This window comes from Colletotrichum siamense, assembly GCF_013390195.1.
Source record: "Colletotrichum siamense strain Cg363 chromosome Unknown KSG_Cg363_contig03, whole genome shotgun sequence".
Lineage (NCBI taxonomy): Eukaryota > Fungi > Ascomycota > Sordariomycetes > Glomerellales > Glomerellaceae > Colletotrichum > Colletotrichum siamense.
In genome coordinates this window covers 5,294,996-5,308,224 of record NW_023501016.1, presented here as the reverse complement: position 1 = coordinate 5,308,224, position 13,229 = coordinate 5,294,996, and the positions used below count along the sequence as shown (strand labels likewise).

At 55.4% G+C, this 13,229-nt stretch overlaps 6 protein-coding genes across 6 annotated transcripts; 2 read left to right on the top strand and 4 right to left on the bottom strand.

Moving 5' to 3' along the window:
- Positions 1-212: 212 nt before the first annotated feature.
- On the bottom strand, positions 213-2,068 carry RAM2 (Protein farnesyltransferase/geranylgeranyltransferase type-1 subunit alpha; the record flags this gene model as incomplete). Its single annotated transcript, XM_036637235.1, has 3 exons — positions 213-1,087; positions 1,216-1,893; positions 2,017-2,068. The coding sequence occupies 3 exons, from the start codon at positions 2,066-2,068 to the stop codon at positions 213-215; spliced, it is 1,605 nt and encodes a 534-aa protein (XP_036498850.1).
- Positions 2,069-2,497: 429 nt separating this feature from the next.
- Positions 2,498-4,054, bottom strand: ERG12 (Mevalonate kinase; the record flags this gene model as incomplete). The annotated part of the gene is made up of 2 exons (XM_036637234.1): positions 2,498-3,778; positions 3,845-4,054. 2 exons carry the CDS (start codon positions 4,052-4,054, stop codon positions 2,498-2,500), a joined length of 1,491 nt encoding a protein of 496 aa, XP_036498853.1.
- Positions 4,055-8,223: 4,169 nt separating this feature from the next.
- CGCS363_v005384 (uncharacterized protein) lies at positions 8,224-9,045 on the top strand (the record flags this gene model as incomplete). Its single annotated transcript, XM_036637233.1, has 1 exon — positions 8,224-9,045. The coding sequence occupies one exon, from the start codon at positions 8,224-8,226 to the stop codon at positions 9,043-9,045; it is 822 nt and encodes a 273-aa protein (XP_036498852.1).
- A 576-nt stretch (positions 9,046-9,621) lies between these two features.
- Positions 9,622-10,255, bottom strand: rpl-38 (60S ribosomal protein L38; the record flags this gene model as incomplete). The annotated part of the gene is made up of 4 exons (XM_036637232.1): positions 9,622-9,680; positions 9,826-9,954; positions 10,110-10,143; positions 10,226-10,255. 4 exons carry the CDS (start codon positions 10,253-10,255, stop codon positions 9,622-9,624), a joined length of 252 nt encoding a protein of 83 aa, XP_036498855.1.
- Positions 10,256-10,799: 544 nt separating this feature from the next.
- CGCS363_v005382 (uncharacterized protein) lies at positions 10,800-11,216 on the top strand (the record flags this gene model as incomplete). The annotated part of the gene is made up of 4 exons (XM_036637231.1): positions 10,800-10,835; positions 10,884-10,896; positions 10,949-11,079; positions 11,133-11,216. 4 exons carry the CDS (start codon positions 10,800-10,802, stop codon positions 11,214-11,216), a joined length of 264 nt encoding a protein of 87 aa, XP_036498854.1.
- Positions 11,217-11,430: 214 nt separating this feature from the next.
- Positions 11,431-12,848, bottom strand: STE24 (CAAX prenyl protease 1; the record flags this gene model as incomplete). The annotated part of the gene is made up of 2 exons (XM_036637230.1): positions 11,431-11,850; positions 11,904-12,848. The coding sequence occupies 2 exons, from the start codon at positions 12,846-12,848 to the stop codon at positions 11,431-11,433; spliced, it is 1,365 nt and encodes a 454-aa protein (XP_036498857.1).
- Between the last annotated feature and the right edge of the window lie 381 nt (positions 12,849-13,229).

Here is a 13,229-nt window from a genome sequence, read left to right as displayed (position 1 = left end):
AGAGAGGTACGGGTAATGACATACCGGTTGCTAGAGAGCTTGCTAACTTGGCGGCAGATTTGGATTATGGACAAAAATCGGAGGTACGGGAGATCCCTGTCACTTTTCGGCAGCATGAAAGCGAGGATGACCGTCTTTTAAGAACATCCCATAAGCGTATGTCTCGGACAAGATAGCTCAATAACACATCAATTATCACACAAACGCGCTACCTATGCAAGCTGCTGCTTCCTGTACTTCCAGTATCCCGCCCTCACGGGATCCCACTTCTCCGCCAGTCGGTCGAGGTACTTGCCCGCCTCCTCCTTCTGGCCCTTCTCCGCGTACACGTCGGCCAGGAAGTCGAGCGCATGCGTACTGCGCACCTCCTCCTTGTCCTCGCCCTCTCCGATGTCGTTGACAAACTGCGCCGCGAACGCCTCTGCGGTCTCCAGTTTTCGTCCGCCCTTCACCAGCACACCCCTAAGATAGTTCCACGCAGCCTGGTTCTGCGGTGCCAACAGCGCCTTCTCCTCGACGTACTTGACCTCCCTGTCCACGATGTCTGCGGGGACCTTCGGATCGTGCTCCGTCGCGTGCGAGCCCTCCGTCGAAGCCGCTGGGTCGGAAAACACGAGGAAGAACCGGTGCGACCAGGCCGAATTGTTCCTCACGTCCTCCTCGATCCAATTCTGCGTCGACAGCAGCTCCTGCAGGTTCCACAGCCCCAGCTTGCGCACCAGGTACTGCCTGTAGCTCCACACGTGGTAGTTCTTGGTATCCTCCTCGAGCATGCGCGTGAGGAACTCCGTTTCGGACCTTCCGAAGCGCTTCACCTCGTCCGGGCTGCCCTTGATGTGGTTGTAGTGGTGGTCAAGCAGCAGCTGGCGGTGGTGCCAAATCTGGTAGTTCTTGATGTGCTCGAGCGACACCTCGTTGAGCCACTCGATCTCATCGATAACGGAAATGTCGAGCGCCTCGACGATCTTGAACCGGTACAGCCATACAGTGTAGTGTGCTGGGTTCATGGAGATAACGTGGTCCGTCAGCCGCAAGCACCGCGGGCTGTACTCTTCGGCGACCATGACGGCGCGCAGGTAGCTCATGACTAGAAAGAACGCGCACAAAGTCAGTGGGACATGATAGATGAGCAGAATCCCCGAGGCCACCATTTTCCGAAACAAGACACACACACACATCGGTGCAAGACACAAAAAGAAGAAGTGAATTATTTACCCTCAGCATAGTCCTCCGGGTAAGCGATCGTAGCCAGCGCGCCCTCGGGCTCCTCGGCGGGGATGGGCACGACGTCGTCCCACTCCGGGTCGGTCGCGTATGGCCCCATCTTCTCCCCGTAGAGCTCCTTCCTAAGCGCCGCCATCTCCCGTCGTCTCTTCCTCTCTTCGTCGATGTCCTCCTGCGTGATCTCTGTGACCTTGCCCTCGGCCGCGTCCGGAACGCCGTCTCGCGCAAACTCTCTTCGCTGAAGAAACCTGCGGTGCAACACTTCGAGCGCCGTAAGCTGCGCCTGTTTCGCGGCCCGAACGGTGAATTGGTCGATCGGGTAGTCGCCCAGGTCGCGCCCGTTCTTGTCCTTGCCCCAGTCGTAGACGACCTTCTGCTCGGCGCTTCTCGGCTTCTCGAGTCGGCGGATCGGCGGCGATTCCCTGCTGATCTGCTTCCAGAACTCGCGCTCTGCCTTGTTGGTGAGGAAGAACTCTCTGTTGGCTACACGGCGCACTAGGCTCGCGTTGACCCAGGACTGTCGCTCCGCGGGCGAGAGGGCGTGCAGACCTCCGGCTTCCTCACGTCGTCGCTCGTGCGGGTTCGTCTGGTGGTAGCGCTGGAAAGACCGCTCGTTGATCGTCTTCGGGGGTTGTTGGGTTTCAGCCGCAGCTTGCGTCTGTTGTTTGCCTATGATGGAGGGGAGACAGTCAGCTTTGGAGAACGCCATCGAATGGGATTGATGCATCAGGCCACACAGGAGCTGTGCGGCCTTGACAGCAACGTAGAGGGATAAACATCACTCCAACGTACTCTTGTTCTCAGCGTCCTTGGCTTTGGAGCTGGCCTTGGATTTGGCGGGCATGTCTGCGGCTGGCTTGGTCTATGGCGGGGTTGAGCTGGCGGCGAAGTATGTCCCGGACATGGAAAATGTTCGCCCATGGCTGCTACCCCACCACGGGAACGCCCACCTGAGACCCTTTGATCTAGCGAAGCCACCTTGGATAGCTCTGTTGCACGACATCAGGCACGACAGCAATGTTGACACAGAATTTCCGTTTGCAGCTTCAGAATAATAGAATTAAAAGGAATTTAGCACCGCAAGGTGGGCTTCTAAAATTTGCACGCCGATTATATCTGATACATAAAGCCCCCTCTCATATTCCCGTCTCCTGCGCCATTATCATGTCGTACAGCGAATAAGCTGTAGTATCAAAAACTTTTCCCGATTCTGCGCCCTGGCAAAGCCGTGAAAGTGTAGAAGCAGATTGAAGAGAGTGAGTCGCCGTGTTCTTTACCGACTCTCGACCCTCCAGAACTTCCAGCCCTCCCTCTCACCTGCACCACCGTGGACGCCTACCAGCTTCTCAACGCCCTCGTTACCATCGGCATTCAAGAAGCTGTCCAGGTCGATCTCCATACCACCTTCGTTGTCTTCCACGCCGTTCTTCAGAACAGCAGGCCAGAGCACGCCAACGCCATCGCCGCCGAGAGTTGTCTCAAACTTTTCGTAGCCTTCGTCCTCGAGTTGAGTCTCAAGCCGCACGAGCTTGTCCTTGGGCACATCGGGCTTCAGCAATGTGATAGAGCAACCGCCACCGCCAGCACCAGTCAACTTCGTCCAGCCAATGCCTTCGTGGTCGACAAGCTCTCTTATCCGCTCGAGGCGAGGGTGTGATACGCCCAAAGAGACGAGAAGTCCATGATTGATGGTCATGAGTTCTCCGACCTGTTGCAGGCTTTCCTCACTCTTGTTGTCGAACTTCTCGTCGCCGATAAGGCCGTCTGCCGTATTCGTCACCTTATCGATGGCGTCCAAAATGCTTCCGACCAATTTCGGGTGGCCGCTCTTCAACTTGGCGACCTTGGCGACCTCAAAAGCAGTTGACTTAGCCTGCTTGGTATCGACCAACAGAAGCGGTAGCTCAGGGAAATCCCACAGTGGGCGCACTGCTGGAGGCTTGTTGTAATCTGTGCGCTGGAAGACCACGGCCTTGCCTTGGGTCGCAACAGTATTGTCCACGCCTGAGGGGTTTCCGTGTATGCACATCTCGCACACGAAAGCCCATCTGTTGATTCTCTCCACTTGCAACCTAGCCTCATCAGGAGGTTGGTCGGGATGTGGGCCCGACAAGGTACGCAATTGCAAGAGAAGAGCGGCCGCCAGGCACACCGCAATGGAAGCGCTGCTACCCAAGCCTGCGCCGATGGGAATTGTTGATCTCAGAGTATACAAGCAGCCCGTAAACGATCGGTCGCCGAGAGCCAGGAAGATGTAGAGGAACGCGGAGGCCGAGTTTTGATGCACTTTCCGCACATCGTCGGGCTTGTGTGGTGAGACCTCGTTCAGATGTGGCTGAATGGCTGCGACAAGGTCTTGATCGAGCTCCGTAACCAAGTCATAGTATGACTTCTTCTTAGAGGGGTGCTGGAACGCCGCCCACGGGAGGTCGTCAATGTTCCATGTGTGGTGCAAGTCGATGTCTGGGAAGCGCAAGGAGACAGTTCTCCTGGATTTAGATAGCGAGGTTACAAGGAGATACGATCGTAGGGAGATTGCTGCGGCGATTGCGGCCTGTTGGTTTCTTAGATGTCAGTGAATGCGCCAGAAATTAGGAAAAGGGGGGGTTTCGCAACTGACCTTGCCGTGAACGACAGCGTGCTCACCAAAAACAATGACCTTGCCAGGCGCTGAGACCATGAAGGCGGGCATCATAGGACTTGATTGTTTGCGATCCATTTTGAGGCGATGGGATAAGTTGCCGTTTCCGTTCACAAAAGAGGTTGTCGGTACACCGTTGACGGCGACAGCATCCAGGGGGTTTCGCATCTCTGGAGCAAAGATAGCCATGAGCGGGTTGCGTGTGTTGAAGCTGCAACAGCAAGATTATTTGCGTGCTGCTGGAGGGGATCCGTTGTTGTCGTGCAGTCGTGGAGGAGGCGTGTTATCGGCCAAGCATAGTATCGCGGCTCAGGGTCCTTGGGCGCGGTCGTCCGTCTCTTTGGTGTAAAGAGGGGTCAATTGGTGAGTGGCACTAATAGCGGAGCGAATGGAAGGCGCAGAATGGGTCGTGATGGAGCGAGTCGGCGAGTCGTGTGGTTGTGCCAGCTCAGAAGTGAAAGTGGACGTGCCGAAAAGTCTATGGAGAAAAAGTGTTGGGAAGGAGAGGAGGGTGCAGGTGCGGTGACGGGTGACGGGTGACGATGGCGGCGCGCCAGGCGGTGGTAGCGGTGGCAGCAGCACTTAAAGGCGTAATTTGGCAAGTGTGTAATACAGTAATACAAGCACTTTTATTAGAGGAGGAGCAGGACAGGAGGGACGGGACACTCGATTCAGTTAGCCAATTTAGCTTTCCCAGGTTCCGGGGGGTGGCCGGACAAATTGGACAACGTGGTGGTGGTCCTGAGCCTGGAGATGGAGGATGGAGCCCCCCTTATCAGACAGGAAACATGGGGAAAGCAACTCAGAGAGAGGGTAGAGGTACTTACGGATACGGGAAACAGGAGTCGGGTCAATAACAAGCACAAGCTGGGCGTGATGTGGTGGAGGAGGGGAAGGGTTGGGGCGGTTGGAGGCGTGTTTGTCCAAGACACAACGACGGTAAATAAGGGTAAGAGGTCTTGGGTTTTTGCGGGTTCTAGCCGTTCTTTGTAATGTGGGAATAAAACGTGTCGCAAGTGAGACTTGATTTAGATGAGCAGAGGGGAGCGCCGGGGTTCAAGTCTGGGGGAGGAATTCTGTTGTTCAAGTCCACCGCCGGGAGGTTTTGGGAGCAATGCAATGGAAGCTCCGGTGGAGGCTTTTCGTTTTCGATGGACGGGGGAAAAGTTAGGACGAAACTGGTCGCACTCCAGACCCCAAAAGGGGGAGCAGTTGGTTCTATTCAGGGATACTGCGCATCACCAAGAAAAGTTCTTTTTTTCGGTGATGGAAGACAGGCTGCATTACGCAGAACTGATATCTGAGCCCCAGGCACTGCATATTTTCTGGCGGCCGCGTGATGTGTGAAGTGAGAAAGAGATGTGCCTGTCATCTTACAATCATCTTACTATCTGTCATCTTACCTAAAGGTACATGCTGTTGCCCCAACCAACAACCAACAGCAGGTCCTGATCGCTACTTCAAGTTGTTCCTCTAGGTACCGCCTCATAACGCGTTCAACTTGCAGGTACCCTCCATGACTGCAGCTAGGCTCCCAGGCGGCCGGCCCTCTGCGCCTTACCATTGGCCCTGCATGTTTCCCCTGGGAGACATTCCCGGTCTGGCGGGTGTTTCCCGGCAAGCACCGACCTGCGGCAGCAGGGGTATCTGCAGGTGAAAAGGGTGGCCGCCCGGGCGGTGTTGTTGTCCCTCACTCCCTGTCGAGCTGTGTTGCGTATTGTGCGCCTTACTGGGAAGAGACAGGTACTTGTGTGGCTTCCTCACCTCGGACTCTACCTCTACTTGGGCACTGGTAGCTAACCCAACACGCAGCTTCGAGAAGCAAACATCGAAAGTTCCAAAGACGACATTGGTGATTTGTTAGGTTTTCGACGGCATGGAACCTTTTCCCATTATGTGCGGCTGTTGATTGCTATGCAGTAAGCTTGGGTTGGACGAAAGCCACCGACCACGCCGTTAACGCCATCCGCCGGCAATGACTTGACAAGCTGTCAAGCTGACAAGCTCAACCATCACTTCCTTCGTCCGCCAAGCCCGTTGCTTCAGAACACACCTTACTGGCTCTTCTGGCCTTCAGCACTCCTACGAGATTGCTTCGACGATAAGATGCTGACCGGCTGTCTGCTACCGCTTCTGCCGCCCAACCCACAGCAAACATGGTCCAATTGTTTGCTTTATTGAAGAGCGAATCGCGATGACCAATGGGCGAGGGAAGCTACAGCCAATCAACACAGTGGACGGACAAAGCGGCTACCAAACCTCGGCTGGAAAGCTGCTATACGGCAGAGCTCCGTGCTTTACGATGAGCTACGGCACGAGTACCCAGCAGTCTAGATACCTTGCGCTGCGCACGCCAGCAACCTGACACATCCGTCCGATCATGACTTTCGATCATCAACGACATTTCGCCATCGGTGCGACCGAGCGTCGTTTCGTCTGAGCCTCAACGCGGGAAGGGCTGTGTGTTACTGGCTCGCTGTGTGCCCCCAACTGCTACCCGCCTGGTAAGTTGGGTCGCCTGGTTCCGTCTGGCGGTTTGCTGGTCAAGTATTGGGCAGTCCGATGCGATAGCTGCCTGCTCCCGCCCCCGACAGCGGACTCAGCATGCAGACACCGAGCAAAGCGGCTGCACCTCCGCCGCTGACGGCACCTTGCATCACGAATTCTCTCTTGCGGTTGGGTTCCAGGCTGCACTCTTGACTCTTGCCAGTTCGAGGCGGTGAAGCTGCCAGGTTTCCAGAGGAATGGCCGCCTAACTAATACCACGTCGTCACATGAGCCCTGAATGTCTCCAACTTGTCTCTCGAGTCAAGACTCGACTAGAAGAATTCCGTAATCTCATTTGGCAGCTCCGTGTCTCGGAAAGAGAACAGAACCGTTTTCTGCTGCGTACTATCTCCGACTGTTCACACCGAAGGACTCGTTTGGTTTCATGAGCCCCAAGTTGCTCGTGGAGACACAGCTATGCACTCGAGCGCCGTGAACCACCCGCTGGGATGATGAGGAACTCATCTGCAGGCGGCTTATGCCCCAGGCGGCTTATCCCCCTGCCCTACAGCGCGGAGCCTACGGAGATTGCCTTATCGATAGCATGTTGCTCCCAAATCCCCTCAGCTCGGCGAGTGAGGCGCAGGTCGCCCAGCGCATAGCGGGTCAAACCATCCGCACTCTTCTCCTTATCGTCTGGGCAGACGACTTGTCGTTGATCATCGGGACCAAGCAAACACTTGGCAGGGGCAGCGAGGTTTGAAGTAACCGTCCAGCGTCGCCGATGTGTGCAGACTGCGAACGACACTTTGGAACCAGTCATCGGGGAAGCTACCCCAACCTCAACCCCGAGTTCCAAACCGACGGGTCTCTTAGTCAAGGTTACATCCATCCTCCAAATGTTCGCTTTTGAGGGCAATCAAATCTCAATGTAACCGGCCTTCGAAACTGGGCGATTTCGGTTGTGGACTGAACATATGACCCAGCGGCATCCAGCAGGAGAACATGAAGGAAGGCCCCGAGCATCATGAATGTCGCCTTACCCACAAGCCCCTCTGCTCCTGTACCTGCGGCGCCCGAACACGACGGCGTTGCGGCTTAGCGCCAGACGGCTTTCATCTCCGTCCATCGTGGGTAATCAAAACATGCCGACGGTTGACGGGCGGTCGAGCTGAACCTAGTTATGTCTCGCAGGCTGGACAGAAGTTTATCGATAAAAACGAGGCAGCAAATCAGGGACACTGCAAAGCGGTGCGGGGTCGACCGGTTGCAGCCACTATCCGAGTCCATCCAAGTCTTCCTGAGCTTTGGCTGGTGTCTTCTTCAGAGGGGGGGAGGGGGGGGCAGGCACAATGCGACTCGAAGTCTGGGCTGTCAGACAATAGAGCTTATTAGCACCGCCCTACCTTGGGTACTTCACCTTGGGCTCGGTCTGTGCCGCAGCGCTTGTTTGTGGTCGACGTCACACCCAGACCTCTGGCCTAACGACGTCGAGACTGCAGCCTTACTGCCCCGCTGAGCTGGATCTATGAACTTGCAACCGGAATCCCTCGGAATATCCGACTTCAAGCTTCCAGTCAATAAAGGAGAATCCAAACTCCAGCTGAGCGCCGCCATTCTCTCTGCCCCAAGTTCAGATCGTAGACGAGCGATCCCAGTCACCAGCCAACCGGACTCAAGCTCACACCCCAGTATTCCCGGCCCGCACCGAACCCCGCGCGCGAGCGAAAGCAAGCTCACCATCCTAAGCCCCCGCCTAGAGCCCCAGATAACGCTCTCCTATTCCTCAGATTCGCAGCTCGAAAGACACCAATTCCTGCAAATTCTCGATCGCCTGCCACCCCACCCATCCGACAAAACATTCTGCCAAGATGGCCGTCACAGAGCTCGCACTCCTCCAATTCAAGGAGCTCCCGAACGAGGAGACCAAGGAGCTCCTCGACTACTGCCAGACGGTCCAGGACACCTGGGTTCTCCGCCAGAAGCCCGGTCTGCCGCCGAAGCGTGTGGAACGCGGCACCGCCATCCTCCAGCAGGTCGAGGACCCGAGCGTACTGCTGCTGGCCGCACAATGGGATTCTCCTGAGGCGCACCACGAGTGGATCGTCTCGCCAGAAAACCAAAACGTCATGGGCAAGCTGACGCCGCTCATCCACCGCGAGGGTCCGCGGGCAGTGCTATTCTTCCACATCGATACGCCCATATTCGTCCCGGGGCAGAGCACGCCGGCAGCAACGGCGGATAGCGAAGCAAAGACGGGGGGTGATGAAGCGGCTGCTGCCGCTGAGTCGGCAGAAGCGGAATCGAAGGACAAGGAGCCGGAAGCGCCGGCAGCTGCAGAAAACAAGGCAGAGGGCAAGAAGAAGGCCGAAGACGAGCCGCCTAACTTGTTGACGGCGCCGGTGGTCAGCGTTGGGCGCTTCGGCGTGCGGCCTGAGCGCAAGGAGGAGTTCGTCAAGAAGTACGCCGAAGCGAAGTGGGTGGTTGAGGATGCCTCGAAGCCGTACCCCGTGCGCGGCGGTTGGCGAATCGAGCGGGCTGTGGACGGCACAGAGGAGTTCGTCATGTACTGCGGCTGGTCATCGGTCGAGCAACATAAGGCAATCGCGCAGCACGAAGGGTTCAAGGAGTGGGCAGGCATCCAGGAGTTTGTGACGGGGACGGACATCTGGCACTACAAGAGGATCATGTAGAGACGGTCTCCCTCGGTATGCTCGTTTCGACAGTGGAAGCAAGCGGGCTGGAGTTCAGCGAGACGACAGGCCATGGCCCTTGTTCCTGGGATAGACGGGCGAGGATCAGCGGAATCAACGGCGTCCTAAGAGGGCCAGGCGTGCACGACACACGACATGGAGAGAGCCCATCAGCACATGAAAGTTTCCCCGTCTTGCTTGTTTTTGGTGTGTTCAATGGTTGCTTTTCTTCATTGGACAAATGTCTGCTAGTAGACAGGAGACAATCCATCCATCATTGCAATTGCCTAGGTAATCCCTCGACGCCATATCGTTTTGATGCTACGGTTCTAGCTTCCTTTTTCACCTCGTCATGGTCTCTTTCGGGACATGAAGACACTCAAAAAAGGACAAGAAACCGCCTCGTTCCCAGACCGACCGGACCCAGTGTTGTATGTATGCGAATACCGGAGGGGGACAAATCATTCCATTGGACCTCAGTGTCAGGCTAACTGACAAAGTTCTAGCAACTCCGCCCCATCGAAGACATTTTTAATCCCTTTTTTTGTGTCAAGTTATTCGGCGTTTTCGACTCGCTTATGCGGAGGCCTTGCCGCCCTTGGGGTTCTTCTTGGGAACGTCCTTGATCTGGAGCTCTGTAGGAGGGGGGAACCCACGGTCAGCTTGCGTTCTTACAATGGTAGTTCGTCTTCTTCGATGCCCGTTCGAACCAAAGGGGGGGAACGCAACAACGCGCCAACTTGTGAGGCCGGGTAGAAGAATGCGACGGGAAAGACGTACGAGGAGGGAGGGACTGCTTGAGCTTCTCGGCCTTGTCGTTGTCCTTGAGGACGAGGGTGTACAGGTGGCGCTGGCAGCGGACCTTGAACTTGATCTGGGAGCTCTTGCGGTTACGCTTGATGCGCGCGGCTATTTTTTTCAATCGTTAGAAATCTCAATTCCCCCTTTTTTTTTTTTTTTTTGCAATCATGACACCCAGGTTTCCGCTGTCCTCCGACAACAAGACTCGTTCTCGTCGGTTCGCGGGCGATGGTGGTCAGGGGAGGATGTGGGAAAATGCATACAAGAGGCGTCCTTCCTGCGGGCAATCTCAATGAACTGCAAAACGAATTGTTAGTCAAAACTTCCCCTGGGAAAATGCATGGGAATTGCCCAGCATGGCAACGTCGACCGTACGAACCTTCTTGATATCACCGATCTCTTGAGGCATCTTGGCGGTATTGATGGGGGTTTTTGGCGACAACGAGGGGGTCTATGTCTGGTCGATGGGTGGTTTTGTCGTGGAACACTTTCGTGGGTGGTTTTTTGGTGTGAATTTGATTTTGTGGGATGGACCCCTGGCGCCGGACCGCGCGAGCTGCCAGGCGGGTGCACGGGCCATTTTAGTCTGTCTTTCCCTCCTGCTTCCCCTTCTGGAGCATTTCCATTCCTGCGACTGCGTCGGGAGATTTGCACCGATCGTGCCGACGGGCTCTGCGTGGGGCCTGACTGTCCCGCCACAGGCAGCAGCGGGTGGTAGTCCCACGTCACTGTGGCTTGACGCGTCACCCGGAGCTGTTCGCCCAGACATACTCGGCCTGTACCTTGGCACGAGTTGACGACGCTTCAACTCAATTCTGCTTGCTAACACGTTGCTATTAGCCTATATCTACGTGTTATTTTTCTCATATAAGTCTAGCCAGAGTAAATCTTGCAACAACCCTGAGGTTCTTTCAGTTTAACCAGCAAACGCACCGCCACACCTAGTTCCCAAAATGCCCACCCCACTCGACAATGCTATGAAGTCAAAGGTGAGTCTTCTGGGCCTACGTGTGTTTGTATTGGCTAACATTTCACAGAATGCAGTCCTTGGTTAGTTCTGACGGGAATGCGTATGAGAATTCTTAACTAACGAACAATGAAGCATTCGGAGGCTTAGTTACGGCTGTTGCCGTATGGGCCATCTACGGCGGGGACATGTTTCCGGCAGGCGCCGATCCAACTGGCAACCCCGAGGAGTGGACAAGAGAAGAGATGAGGCGATGGCTAGCGGCAGTACGAAAACTTCTTATATCTGATCGCTGAATTTCATGCTGACCTGTCGTTAGCGAAACTTATTTCCTGGGGAGTCAGACACGAGGGAAGAGTTGCTTGCAAGGGTCATGGCCAACATGAGGGCCCCTAGGCGCTGATCGTGATGGAAGCATTGGTTTCAAGTTGATGGATTTTAGGACAAAAAGGGTGGAACTTTGATAAGCGTCATGATTCAACTACCTTCCTCCTTGATGGAGGCCAAAACCACTTGCGCAAAGTGGGTAGTATAGTTATTCTACATGATATTTTGTGGAGTTTTCGCTCCAGCATGGTGTGGCATGATGCCTCTTTGATCTAATGTTCCAAAACCGCCTACAACTCATCTCTACCAGTGGTCGTTCCGACGGTGGGCTCATCCTTGGTGACCTTGCCCGTGGACTTCCAGTTGAGTGCCTTGAGACGCTCGGACAGATGAGGGTGAGAGAAGTGGTACGTGGCGTAGACCCAGTCGGCATCCATGGTGCTGAGGTTCTGGATCTGGAGCTTGAGCAGGGACTTAGCCAGCTCAACGGAGTAGCCAAGCTTCTGAGCAAAGGCATCAGCCTGGAACTCGTACTTGCGGCTCAGGATGTTCATCAAGAGCTTAACAACAGTGTCCATGGGCGAGAGCGCATCAGAGAAGAGGATGAAACCGATGATGATGGGGTGCTCCTTGAGGAAGCCAAAGTCGGCGTACAGGGAGTTGTTGCTGATGAAGACCGAGAACAGAGTGAAGATGTACAAGAAATGGACCTGGAGTGGATTAGTTGCGGGGAACATGCTCGTGAACGGCTTTGGGAACATACCTGGGAGATGCCAAAGAGACGGGTAGTGTGACCCAAGCTCCAGTGACCCAGCTCGTGAGCCAGGACAGCCACGACCTCCTGCGTCTCGCTCTTCTCGATGAGGGTGTCGTAGATGACAATGTGCTTCTTCCAGGGGAGACCAAAGAAGTAGGCGTTGCTGTGGGCGCTGCGCTTGCTTCCGTCGATGACGTAGAGCTCGTGCAGGGGGAAGTTCAGGCTCTTGGCGAGGCTCTCGACACCGGTCTTCAGCTCGCCCTCTTCCAAAGGCGACAGCTTGTTGAACAGGGGCAGGATAGCAATCGGGTAGATGGTGATCATGAAGACTTGAAGACCAGCGGCGAACAACCAGAGGTAGAAGAAGAACTGGTTGCCAGTCTTCTTGACAATGGAGAGGAAACCGGCGAGAATCGGGGGAGCGATGACAAAGGCGAGCAACTGGGACTTGATCATGTCGGTGATGAATAGCTTGGGCGTCTGCTTGTTGAACCCGAACTTTTCCTCCAAGACAAAGGTCTGGTATACCGAGCTGGGAAGCGAGAGGATCTGCTGGATGACGATGAAGGCCAGGACGAAGACGATGGAGTGTGATATCTCGCCGGTGAAGCGCGCCGGCGCGAACTTGAGCAGCAGGTTACCGGTCCAAGACCACAGCTTGGGGAGGACATCGTATTGGATAAAAGCAATATTCTGGATCTGACCCCAGAGACCGTTGACGAATTCGAATTGAGCTTTAGCGCGACCGTAGGCTTGAGACTTGTCGAAAGTTTCCTGTGAGATTTCTTGTTCGAGGACCTTGGGGGGCTTTGTCTTCTTGAGGACTTGGTACTGGCGCAGCGAGAGCAGGCTCTCGAAGACGAACTGGCCGACCGAGAAGCCGAGAATGAGACGCTTCCATGGGAATAACGGGCGGTCCAAGAACCGGGCTAGGCGCTGGAGGAAATCCATCTTGCTGCCTCCGTCCTTGCTGTTGAAAATATGGCAAAGGAGGGACAGGAAATGGAGGTGTTGGTTTGAGGAAAGAGGGACAGGCTCCGGCCGTGTCGCAAAGCAATCAACCCGGTCAGCAGCAGGCAAGCTGTCCACAGTGAGCTTGGCCCCCAGACAGCCCAAGTGGGGTCCGCACAAGCTGAAGTTCGGAGCTTGCGGGAGTCGGCAGGGGTCATGATTCGCTCCAAATTCTCCAGGTTCTTTCTGCGTTGACTGGCTGAAACACCTGGCGAACGCAACGTTCCGCCCCGTTTATGGATAGAGCCCCTTTAGGTGCATGGACTACGGCAACTCCCGTCAATCGCAAGAAAGTCGGCCGCAAAATCTCAAGCAGCTCGA